The 12718-nt window shown below is 30.8% G+C and overlaps 1 protein-coding gene across 1 annotated transcript; it reads left to right on the top strand.

Moving 5' to 3' along the window:
• Positions 1–7108: 7108 nt before the first annotated feature.
• On the top strand, positions 7109–10605 carry LOC107025912 (cellulose synthase-like protein G1). Its single transcript, XM_015226696.2, has 7 exons — positions 7109–7763; positions 7863–7958; positions 8060–8188; positions 8291–8503; positions 8609–8708; positions 9414–9589; positions 9666–10605. Exons 1-7 carry the CDS (start codon positions 7158–7160, stop codon positions 10485–10487), a joined length of 2142 nt encoding a protein of 713 aa, XP_015082182.1. The 5' UTR covers positions 7109–7157; the 3' UTR covers positions 10488–10605.
• Positions 10606–12718: the final 2113 nt, after the last annotated feature.

A 12718-nucleotide genomic window follows, 5' to 3' on the forward strand; every position in this document is an offset into this window, starting at 1 on the left:
TTGACTTCTACTTGGACTCCTTTTCCACATAATTTCCTTAAATAAATAAGAAAACACAATTTCCTTAAATAGATTTCCTTAAATAGGAATTAGTTTTCCTTCTTTCACTTGGCTTTGAACTCCTTTATAAAAGGAAACTTTTTGTACTTGTTGCTTGTCGAAAAAAAAATAATTCCACAGCTTTATAACTTCTAATTCACGTGGTTGACGTTCTCTTTATCCAAGTCGGATTCGTTTTGTAAGGAACACGTCTGTACAACCTGTTTCTTTCATCTGTTTCTGTATTTTTCAATTATCAAAATCTTTATCATTCTAACAAATTCCCCCTTTTTGATGATGCTCAGCAAATAAGACACACATCTTCCTTCTTTTGCCATGTTACTACTACAACTCCTTAACTTTGCCATACTTCAAAACAACAATATTTTAACAAATTCCCCCTTTTTGACTATGACAAATTTTATCTGCTTGCATTGAATAGGTACACATAATTCATATGCAACTGCTTCCCCCTTTTGACATTAGGCAAATTCTATACTCATGGTCATTGGGGCTATCACTTACACAAACACTTAAAAATCAAGAACCCAATGAGCTAAACAAAGCATTACCATAAACATAGGAGATAGACATTAACATGAAACTCAAACCCAACATTAGCATTAATCAAAAAGCATATACACCACAAATGTAATCAAAATTAAACATAGAATCAAGCACTTGTGATGGGAAAAAAATTTGGAAGTCAAAGGCTAGAGTGGTTAGGTAATATCAAAAGATGAGTGGATAAATAAAAGTCATTTTCAGCAGCAAAAATATCTTTTGGATTAACAAAATTAGCAGCCTTCTCAATTTCAAAGTTAACCTTGGTCTATGCACGCTCAATCCTTTTTTTTCACTTTTAAGGAACTTGTTCAATCAATCATGTTCTTTCTGTAGAAACAATAGTTCACTCATCTTTAATTTCAATAGAGTCAGTAAGAGGAACAAATTTTCTTGAATATCACTTGTAAAGGAACATGTTCTCTCAATATGTTCCTTGGACGTGTACTATCAACTGCAGCACCAACTATAAATTTTATTTTATTTTATATCAATTCGAAATCCCAGTTTATATGGTTCCCAATAGAAGAACTAGGTTCGACAGATGTATCTCTCATCGATTCCCTTTTACTAGATGCACCCAAGTTGATCCTAACAAGTGAACTTTGTTTAAGTATAGGGTCTCCAAAATATTCCCCCTCACAATGTAAATCCTCCAAGACTTTACTCAATACAAAATATTCCCCCTAAGAACCAGCACACTCTACTTTCTTAATCTGTATTTATAAGGCCCCAAGTAGAGGTGTCCTCCATCAAATTCATCTCAACCACAGACCATCACATTGGGATAAGGCTTTTTAAGAAGATATTTGGTTTGGTAGTATTTAGGGCATGGATATCTTTTGGGACAAGTGGAAGAAATAGGTTCAAGTGCATTGACTTTATATTTAATCATGAATAATTGTAGTGCACATACCTTAGATCTCTGGATAATGCTGAATTTTGCTTCAATTTTACCAAGTCTATCTCCTGTGCTAGATGCAAATACAATGTTATAGTGCATGAGTAGCATGATTTTAAAAGTGGTATAGAGACATACAACTTAATATACAAAACTGAGCATAGAATTCAATATTAGAGGGCAATATGCGCAATGTTCATTAGCCATTTTTGGATACTTATGTAACCTTAATCATCCCCAAGTTTCAAATTGTTCCTTTTGAAAGTGTTTTCCTTGGCTGATCATATTTTTGATTGATTGATCATCATAGTGCGCATAATTGTTAGATACTGCATAGGTTGAACCTGTTTCCTTCAACATGCTTCTTCAGTCTTTCTCCATTTTTTTTCAACAATTTTTTTCAAAAAAAAATTCAGTTAATGTTATTCATCCATTCTTCTTCCTTTTTTTTTTCTTCAAGTGAGAGGATTTTTTTTAAGTTACAATCATGCATCTGAAACAACATGTTCAATTGTTGAATGTTGTTTGCTTCCTCTCACTTTTCCTGCAAATTCAAATGTTAGATTTAGGAACCCAGACTAGATTGGGTCCTTTGTATTGACAAAAAGGATGAATAAGATCTCTATAAGCCCACTTGGACAGATTATTTTTCCTCTAAGTATACCTGTTCCTTTGAACAGTTTTATAAGTTCCTCTTGCATTATTTTCTGCACTAGCTTTGTATTTAGCACAATATTGTTTAGAGTGACCTGAGATACCACAAGTAATACAAAACATAGGATTCCCATTTATGGATTGTTCATATCCTATTCCAGTTTTAATGTTCCTATTATTGTTACCTAGATGGGTTACTATCATGGAGGATTTTATCCACTTATTTGCTCTTTCCAGATCACTTCTCATCCTAGTTAATTCAAGATTTATTCTTCTAGAGTTTTCCTTTTCTAGTTTTAAAACATTTTTGAGTTTGTCGACCTCAAGTGTTTGGTCAGGCAGTTCACTCCCTCTTTCTTTACCAAGAACTTTTAATTTTAGATTCTCAGTTCTTAGTTCCAGATTGTGAGATTCAAGTTGCTTGATTTTCCCTTGAAGGTCATGTTTGTTCTTATTAAGATCAATGTGGTCAAACTTTAAGCTAGATAAAGAAGCAAGTAGTTGGCTCTTGGTGTTAACAAGTTCTTGAATTGTGTCTATGGAAGCAAGTAATAAGAATAAAAGTTTTTTCTTAGAGAACTTTACTAGTTTATCTTTTAGGTTAAGAAGATTTACCTCTGTTTCTTCAGAGTCTGATTCAGGTTCAGCATCTGATTCTTCTATCGCCATCAAAGCAATGTCCTCATCATCTTCTTCATACATGTCTGAAGAACCTGTTCCCCAAGCTGCATACATTGCTTGTTCTTTTTCTTTGTTTTTCTTTTTATTAAAGAGTTCCTTCCTTTCTTTTTCAGTTTTTTCCTTTTTCCATTCTAATTCCCACATTGGGCAATCTTTGATCTGATGATCTGTCTCACCACACTTGAAGCAGCCTCCCTCTGTAGTCTCTCAAGATTTATTTCTTTTTTGGGTGGTGATTTCTTGCTAGCGTTTAATCCCCTTTTTAAGAGTTTCTTGAAGTTCTTACTTATCAGAGCAAGATCATCATCATCTATGTCAGATTCATCACTTTCAGTTGCTTTAAATCCAAGATTTTTCTCTTTTTTTCCTTCACCTCTTTTGTCAACATTCTTCTCATAAGTTTTGAGATTTCCTACTAATTCATCCAAAGTCATATTGGTTAGATCTTTGCCTTCTCTGATTGCAGTAACTTTTATTTCCCATGATCTAGGCAGAGTCCTTAGTACTTTGTCTACCTGTTCCTCAGTGGTGTATACTTTGCCCAAGGATATTAACTCATTTACAACAGTGGTAAATCTGGTGATCATATCTTGAAGTGATTCTCCGGGTTTCATCTTGAAGGCTTCATATTCAGAACAAAGTCTGGCAATTCTGAATTTACGAACTTGAGTTGTACCTTCGTGAGCGTTTTTTAAAGTGTCCCATATTTGTTTTGCAGAGGTACAACTAGAGATGCGGTTAAACTCATCAGGTCCTAATCCACATACCCGAATGCACTTAGCTTTTGCATTCTTTCCCAACATCTTGTAATCGGTTTCTCCATACTTTTCTATAGGTTTAGGTACCTTATTCCCTTCACTATCAGTAATAGTAGGAATTAATGGTCCATTAGTAATTCTAACCCATAGTTCGTAATCTTCAGCTTGAATGAAATCTTCCATTCTTGTCTTCCACCAAGAGTAGTATTCTCCATTAAATAATGGTGGTCTGTTGATGTGTTGCCCTTGACCATGCCCAAGAGGAGGTGCAGAATTCATTATGATCTTATCTTGAGTTGTTAGACTCTTCAAAGATAACCTGCTCTGATACCAATTGTTGGAATTCTAATCCCCAAATTCTCCTTAGGAACAGGTTTATTCTATATGTTCCTTTGAGAAATTACAACAGTTACATTTTGTGAAGTAAATAAAATAATGACACAATATTTTATCGCGGAAAACCCCAACTCACAAGGGTAAAAACCACGACCTACACCTCTGTAGGATTTAACTCCACTTTATTAAATTTCAAGTCTCAACAAAAGATTACAAAGCTATGTAACCTAAGGAATTATAAACTCTAATTCCTAGCTAAGAAATTATAAACTCTAATTTCTAGCTAGCCAAAGACACAAAACCCCCCGGTTTTATATCTTCCAATGTTCTTCAAGTTCTACAACTTGTCGAACAACTCCTACTCACAAAACTCAGATTGTAAACAAGACTCTTGAATACAATCTTACAATTTTTCCTCACAAATTGCTATACTCCCAATAAATCTCAAAACTCTTTCAAACTTCTTGATCGTGTTTTGATCTTCTATCTATGTAAGTGCGCAATTTCTTTGATGCAAATAGCTCCCTATTTATAGATCAAAACTTCAAAAAATCCTTGTATAATTCAACTTGTATTTGCCTTCTACAAATCCTTGTTGACTTCTACTTGGACTCCTTTTCCACAGAATTTCCTTAAATAAATAAGAAAACACAATTTCCTTAAATAGATTTCCTTAAATAGGAATTAGTTTTCCTTCTTTCACTTGGCTTTGAACTCCTTTATAAAAGGAAACTTTTTGTACTTGTTGCTTGTCGAAAAAAATAATAATTCCACAGCTTTATAACTTCTAATTCACGTGGTTGACGTTCTCCTTATCCAAGTCGGATTCGTTTTGTAAGGAACACGTCTGTACAACCTGTTTCTTTCATCTGTTTCTGTATTTGTCAATTATCAAAATCTTTATCATTCTAACACTTAAGAATTATTAGACTTGAAAATATATAAAAAGTTAAGTAAATAATTCATATTCATTGATCTAATTAACTAATCAAAATAAATCAATTCATTTTCATTGATTGAATATTTGACTTTAATAGTACAATAAACAAGGATACAATAATAAATTTACCTAAATTTTTAAGAAACATAAAATCTAAAATTGTGATAGTTAATACTTCATCTGTATATAATTACTTGTTCACTTTTTTTTTAATTATCCCAAATTATTTCTCTATTTGACAAACTAAGGGCCTGTTTGGATGGGCTTAATAAAAGCAGCTTTAAAAAAGTACTTTTGAAAGTGCTGAAACTTATTTTTAAAATAAGCAGTTATGTGTTTGGATAAAAGTGCTGAAGTTGCTATGCCAAACGTGAAAAGGGAAAAATGGAAGAAAGAGATGTTAGGGTTATGTGGGTAATTTGGAGATTATATTAAAATACTAAAGGCAAAAAGATAAAAATGTGGTCAACTTAAAACAGCTTATAAGCTAAAAAAAAAAAGCACCCCTACCCCAGCTTTTAACTTTTGGCTTAAAATAAGTTTTTTTTAACTTAAAATAAGTTATCTTGAATATTGTCAAACAGCTAAATAAGTCAAAAATCAGCTTTTAAGTCAGTTTGACCAGCTTTTAAGCTGAGCCAAACAGGCTCTAAGAGTGGACATTTTTTACCTATGTCCTCAATAATTATTTTGAAAAACATATTACTTTTTGTAAATTTTAATTTTTTATTTTATTCACTTCATACTTGATAAAAATAAAATAATATATTTATTATATTAATTATTATTTTCTTAATAAAAATGACAATTCAAAAGCGTATAATTTAGAACATGTTCACTCATACGAGCGTTGTAGTTGAATTTAAAAATTCTGACACGTTTCAGTGATAAAGGTTAAGATATTTTGTCCGACGGGTTAGAATATGACATTAATTTATACTTCAGGGTTTAAACCAGAGAGTTTGTAAAAGTTGTAGCCAAATGTTGTCATATTTATTTTTAGGAGTCACTCACACCATTTCATTTTTTCCTTCAAATATTTATATTGTCATGTCTCAATGTGGCATAGTAGGACTTAATAAAAATTTCGAAAATCAAATAGATTAAGGATCCGTTTGGTCCCAATAATATTTGAAAAAAACTTGAAAAATAAATTAGAAAATGGTGTTTGATTATATAGCTTGGCAAATGTATTTATCAAATATCCCAAGTTTATAAATACTAAAAAAAATTATTATTTGAGCCAAGTTTAATATTTGAAAATTATAAAAAATTCAAGTTTTGATATGAAATATTCGTGTTTTTTAAATTAAAATTAATATATTTGAAGCTGCTATCAAATTATTAAAAAAATATAATAATTGACAATTCAAAATATTTAAAATAAGTATGAAGAACTTACGATCAAAGATAAAAATAAATAAATTAAATCTAAAAATCCAAAAAGTATCATTTAAATTGGGATACATAGATTAATAGGCTCAGAGATGGTTTGGTAGCTTGGTTAGAATTATATAAGTAATGTAGAGATAGTTATTAATGAATCTATACATTATTTTAAGCAAATATTAGTTATGTAGAGATTAATCATTTATGTGACTACACATGTATTTATTATTTCATCTTGTATCAGATATAAAATAGTACGTATATATTTTCATAACCTATATATGTATCAATTATGCGATATCTAAATTATCAACCAAATATCATATTAATTTTTATAAATATATAACTCATTTCTTCTTTACCTACCAAACATTATACTAGTTTATAAAAAAATATTATATAAATAACATATTTTTCATCCAACTACCAAGCAACCCATCAACTCATGCTCTCTTGGTTGAATTTACCTATACCTTTTTCTTGGTAGTTCGTCTAAAAAAGAATATTATATTATTATAATAAAAAATAATTTAATTTTTTTTTATACTTTTAATTAAATAATTTATTACCATACAAATATTTACTAATTATTTTAAATTTTAAAAATCATTTTTAAAATATTGTATCAAATTAAAAAATATAACTAAATTAAAACGAATAAAATATTTATTACTTGGTGAAAACAGAAGTGATTGTGAACCGTAATGGTTAATTGTTATACATTAAAAATCATTTCAATAAGTTGAAACCTATTAATGACCAAATAAAGCATTATCAAATACATTAAGGATCATTTTGGTATTTTTTATTTTTAGTGCAACCAAAAATATTGAAGCCATATATAGGTGTGGTGAAAGAGCAAGAGAGGGAAGAGGGAGTGCAGAGAGAAACCACCATGAAAAAAACCATGGAGCTCAACAAAAGCACTGTTCCACAACCTATCACCACCGTATACCGACTCCACATGTTCATCCACTCAATAATCATGCTTGCATTAATATACTACCGTGTATCTAATTTGTTTAAATTCGAAAACATTCTCAGTTTACAAGCACTTGCTTGGCTACTCATCACTTTTGGTGAATTTAGTTTCATTCTCAAGTGGTTCTTCGGACAAGGAACTCGTTGGCGCCCCGTTGAACGAGATGTTTTCCCTGAAAACATTACTTGCAAAGATTCCGATCTACCGCCAATTGACGTAATGGTGTTCACTGCCAATCCTAAGAAAGAGCCAATTGTAGATGTCATGAACACTGTGATATCCGCAATGGCTCTTGATTATCCCACCGATAAATTGGCTGTGTATCTGGCCGATGATGGAGGATGTCCATTGTCCTTGTACGCCATGGAACAAGCATGTTTGTTTGCAAAGCTATGGTTACCTTTCTGTAGAAAGTATGGAATTAAAACGAGATGCCCAAAAGCATTTTTTTCTCCGTTAGGAGATGATGACCGTGTTCTTAAGAATGATGATTTTGCTGCTGAAATGAAAGAAATTAAAGTATGGATGAATTACCTTTTTTTTTGTATTAGAAGTCAAGAATCCATTATTTTATTTATTTATTGCTGATGAATTAACTGTAAAAAAAATAAATTGCAGTTGAAATATGAAGAGTTCCAGCAGAACGTGGAACATGCTGGTGAATCTGGAAAAATCAATGGCAACGTAGTGCCTGACAGAGCTTCGCTTATTAAGGTATTCTGAACAGTAAACGAAAATGCAGTTTTAGATAAGATCTGCCTATACTATTTTTCTCAATTTTTATCTTCATTCTGATGGCCGGTGTTTGCGAGCAGGTAATAAACGAGAGGGAGAACGAAAAGAGTGTCGATGATTTAACGAAAATGCCCTTGCTAGTTTATGTATCCCGTGAAAGAAGATTCAACCGTCTTCATCATTTCAAGGGTGGATCTGCAAATGCTCTAGTATGAATTAATTAATTATTTTTAAAATTCATGTGTCTCGTAGCTAGCTAGCTGTACAACACAATTTTCTAACATAATATTTAATTAATTTTGTGATTGCAGCTTCGAGTTTCTGGAATAATGAGTAATGCCCCCTATGTACTGGTGTTAGATTGTGATTTCTTCTGTCATGATCCGATATCAGCTAGGAAAGCAATGTGTTTTCATCTTGATCCAAAGCTATCATCTGATTTAGCCTATGTTCAGTTCCCTCAAGTCTTTTACAATGTCAGCAAGTCCGATATTTATGATGTCAAAATTAGACAGGCTTACAAGGTTTTAAAATTTTTTTTTTCTTACTTTTAAATTAAATTTAGTAGTGAAATGATTTTACATTAAGGTTGATTATGGTAATTTACTTTTTATTTTTTTATTTTTTAGACAATATGGCATGGAATGGATGGTATCCAAGGCCCAGTGTTATCTGGAACTGGTTATTTTCTCAAGAGGAAGGCGTTATACACAAGTCCAGGAGTAAAAGGTATGTTACAAATTTATTTACACTCTCTAGGTCTAATACTAGTAATTGTCCGTGATATTATTTTGGATGGCCAATATTATCAGTTCAATTTATGAAAATAATGGATAATTTTATATTTAGTTTTAATTTATCTTACAATTAATTATAGTCATTTTTTATTATAAATTTTCCAGATATTATTTTAATGGATAATGCTAAATGATAAGAAAACTTGGTCAACCTTTTTTTTAAAAATTATATTGATCTTTTTTCTATTTTTAATTGACATGTATTAAAATTAAAAGGGTGAAAATATTTTAAAAAGTAAAATAACATAGGTAACATACAATTTTAGACAAATTTTGGCCAAAAGAATCTTTTCTATATTTTTTATATTTAAAGAGTAATATAATAAAATTATTTTTCTATTTATATAAATTTTTTAAAAAGCGTGTAAAATTAATATTGAATAAATATTATTTCAACAGAGGAAGTAGATTGAACAAGTAAAAATAGAGTAGTATAATACTTTTCCTTTTTATTTATAATAAAAAATAGATTTAATATTTCACTGGTTCATTTTTGCAAATCTAGAGAAAATTATATAATTTTCTTCCAAAATTACCCTTATGATTATGAATAGTCAAAACAGATCAATTTAGTAAAACAACTTTCTATTATGAAATATTTGGTTGGTTAGTAAAAATTGTTGGGTGGTGGTGACAGAGGCGTATCTTAGTTCACCGGAAAAGCATTTTGGAAGGAGTAAAAAGTTCCTTGCTTCATTAGAGGAGAAAAATGGTTATGTTAAGGCAGATAAAGTCATATCAGAAGATATCATAGAGGAAGCTAAGATCTTAGCTACTTGTGCATATGAGGATGGCACACATTGGGGTCAAGAGGCAAGTCATAATTTATTTACTTTTCATATTTGTTGTTTAAGAGTCTGTTTGGATTGACTTAATATTTGTTACGCAGATTGGTTATTCATACGATTGTCATTTGGAGAGCACTTTTACTGGTTATCTATTACACTGCAAAGGGTGGACATCTACTTATTTGTATCCAGACAGGCCATCTTTCTTGGGTTGTGCCCCAGTTGATATGCAAGGTTTCTCATCACAGCTCATAAAATGGGTTGCTGCACTTACACAAGCTGGTCTATCACATCTCAATCCCATCACTTATGGTTTGAGTAGTAGGATGAGAACTCTCCAATGCATGTGCTATGCCTATTTGATGTATTTCACTCTTTATTCTTGGGGAATGGTTATGTATGCTAGTGTTCCTTCTATTGGCCTTTTGTTTGGCTTCCAAGTCTACCCTGAGGTACATGATCCATGGTTTGCAGTGTATGTGATTGCTTTCATATCGACAATTTTGGAGAATATGTCGGAGTCAATTCCAGAAGGGGGATCAGTTAAAACGTGGTGGATGGAATACAGGGCATTGATGATGATGGGAGTTAGCGCAATATGGTTAGGAGGATTGAAAGCTATATATGACAAGATAGTCGGAACACAAGGAGAGAAATTGTATTTGTCGGACAAGGCAATTGACAAGGAAAAGCTCAAGAAATACGAGAAGGGCAAATTTGATTTCCAAGGAATAGGGATACTTGCTCTGCCATTGATAGCATTTTCCGTGTTGAACCTCGTAGGCTTCATTGTTGGAGCTAATCATGTCTTTATTACTATGAACTACGCAGGCGTGCTGGGCCAACTCCTCGTATCATCATTCTTCGTCTTTGTTGTCGTCACTGTTGTCATTGATGTTGTATCTTTCTTAAAGGTTTCTTAAACATCATTATGTAATTCTCTAGTGTTTAGACAGACCTACTATGTTTATCTCTCTTCAATAATAAGGCCTTCCGTCGAATCATTCAATGAAACAAAATTGTCTCTTTTTTTCCCCTTTCTGATTGTTTAGCGCAAAGTTATGATTCATCAGTTAAACTGAAAATCTTACCTAACACAATTCACCTCCTTTTGCGTTTGTTGGTGTTTATACCACAAAATGGATTGCATAGAGGCTCAAAGGAAGGACCAGAAATTCTTATCACAAATTAGACTCATGTTGTGCTACATTCATGTTGGCCAAATTTATTTCTAAGTAATTAAATTTCAAAAGGAATTCTTGAAAGCACATTGCTTGATCTCGAAAAGTTTGTCGGTGTAAAAGTTTTGTGAAAAAAGGCGATTCAAGTACAGAGTTCCAAGTTTCCAACCACGATGAGATAATAATCCACCAATTGTTCGATGTTTCAAGATTAATTGTTAGGTTATTTTCTTTAATCACCAACTAAATTAATTATTTAAACTACCCCTCAATTTCATAATTGTAATTACGAATAGTCCAAAACTCCTATTTAGAATTTATTGAAAAAAATATTTTATGAAATAAAAGTTCTAGTACTCAAAACGACCATAAGGGTTGTTACACTAGCAAAGGAGAATATGGTTAATTCCATCTAATATTGATATTCATGCTACGATAAAATGTCTTTTCAGCCAATAATATTATTTTAATTCTTTGTAAATTATTGAAACACCCTGTAAAGTACCCAGCACTTCAACTACCCTTTTATAGAACATAAAGTCTAAATGTTTATTTTGAAATGTAGCGGTCGTGCAATATCATATCACAATATAGTGTCGTGAGATGAAATCAACGTTTGGACAGTATTTAATCTCATGATTTTATATTCTGAGATGTGATTTCATATTGTCCAAAAAGCATGATATGAAATTACATGCTGATTATATATCATGATTTGAGATATTTTAATACAAAAACTGATCCACAAGTTTATATTTTGTTAAAACAACCCCACAATCATATCTACTAACTATTTATTCATATGTAAATAAAATTTATAATCACATTATTACTTTTTAAAATTTATAATTTTCACCAACATATAGTCACTTTAACTCATACGAACTGATTGTTAAAGTGATGAAATATTTATGGTCTATAAACATGAAAAATATAGTTGCGGATTATATTGACCAACAAATGGCTCAAAGTAACAATGTTGCTTCGTCTTCTCAGCCACATGATCGAGAAATGCAAGTTTAACTTGAGGAAATTGTTTGTACTATGTGGGAGGATTATATTAAAAATTAGTTTACTATAATTTATGTTCAATTTTTTTATTAAAGCTAAATGAAACAATTACTTAAATGGAGATTTAATACCTTTTAAAAATTTACTATGTGATTTTATAATTTTTTATTTGATAAGATTGAATAAATAATTGGGGCTAGTTTAATAATTTTACAACTTATGGAATTTTTATGTTTATGAGAAAATATACAACACAAAAATTTCATATCACATTTCCAAACAAAACTTCTAATTTCATTTTATGATTCCATATCATGATACCATAGCAGAATTTCATATCATGATACCATATCACATGGCCAAATCGGGAGTCAGGGGCGGCTCAACGTAATTGGGGATCTAAAGCAAAATTTCAATTCGCGGCCTAAAATATAAATGTACTTCATATACGTATTTATTAAAAAAAATTACACTATTAAGATGAAAATTATTAGTACTTAATATTATTTTTTTGAATACTAATTTTAGGTAAGATTTTATCAACTCAACATTGAAAAATATCTTTAAGTGAGGCAATTATTACATGTATTTTTAACATAATATATTAATGATACAAGTAATAAATTGATAAATATTAAATAAAGAAAAGAGTTAGAATCATAAAATTTGACTCAAAAAATTGATGACTTGGTATAACCTTATTCTTTTTATCATAAATAATTAATTTTTCTATAAAATTTTAAAATATAATTTATTCTTAACAAAAATTTAGAACTCTAAAATTTAAAAGCCTAAAACAAACGCCTTATTTTTTAATACAGAGAGCCGGCCCTGCCGGGAGTGTCAAAAATTTAGCACACAGTACTAAATTGTGGTAAAAATAATATCGCTGAATCCGATAATGGAGAGAACTGAACTAAATGGAATTAAATGCCTGAATGAATTAAATTCCAAGGGCTTCA

The sequence above is a fragment of the Solanum pennellii genome, chromosome 7 (genome assembly GCF_001406875.1).
Source record: "Solanum pennellii chromosome 7, SPENNV200".
NCBI lineage: Eukaryota > Viridiplantae > Streptophyta > Magnoliopsida > Solanales > Solanaceae > Solanum > Solanum pennellii.

Bases quoted from the DNA above. Each gene is read 5' to 3' on its own strand.
- LOC107025912 (XM_015226696.2), top strand. From the start codon at position 7,158: ATGAAAAAAACCATGGAGCTCAACAAAAGCACTGTTCCACAACCTATC. The intron at 8,709-9,413 runs GTATGTTACAAA...TGGTGGTGACAG, and splicing joins CACAAGTCCAGGAGTAAAAG to AGGCGTATCTTAGTTCACCG. The intron at 9,590-9,665 runs GCAAGTCATAAT...TTTGTTACGCAG, and splicing joins GCACACATTGGGGTCAAGAG to ATTGGTTATTCATACGATTG.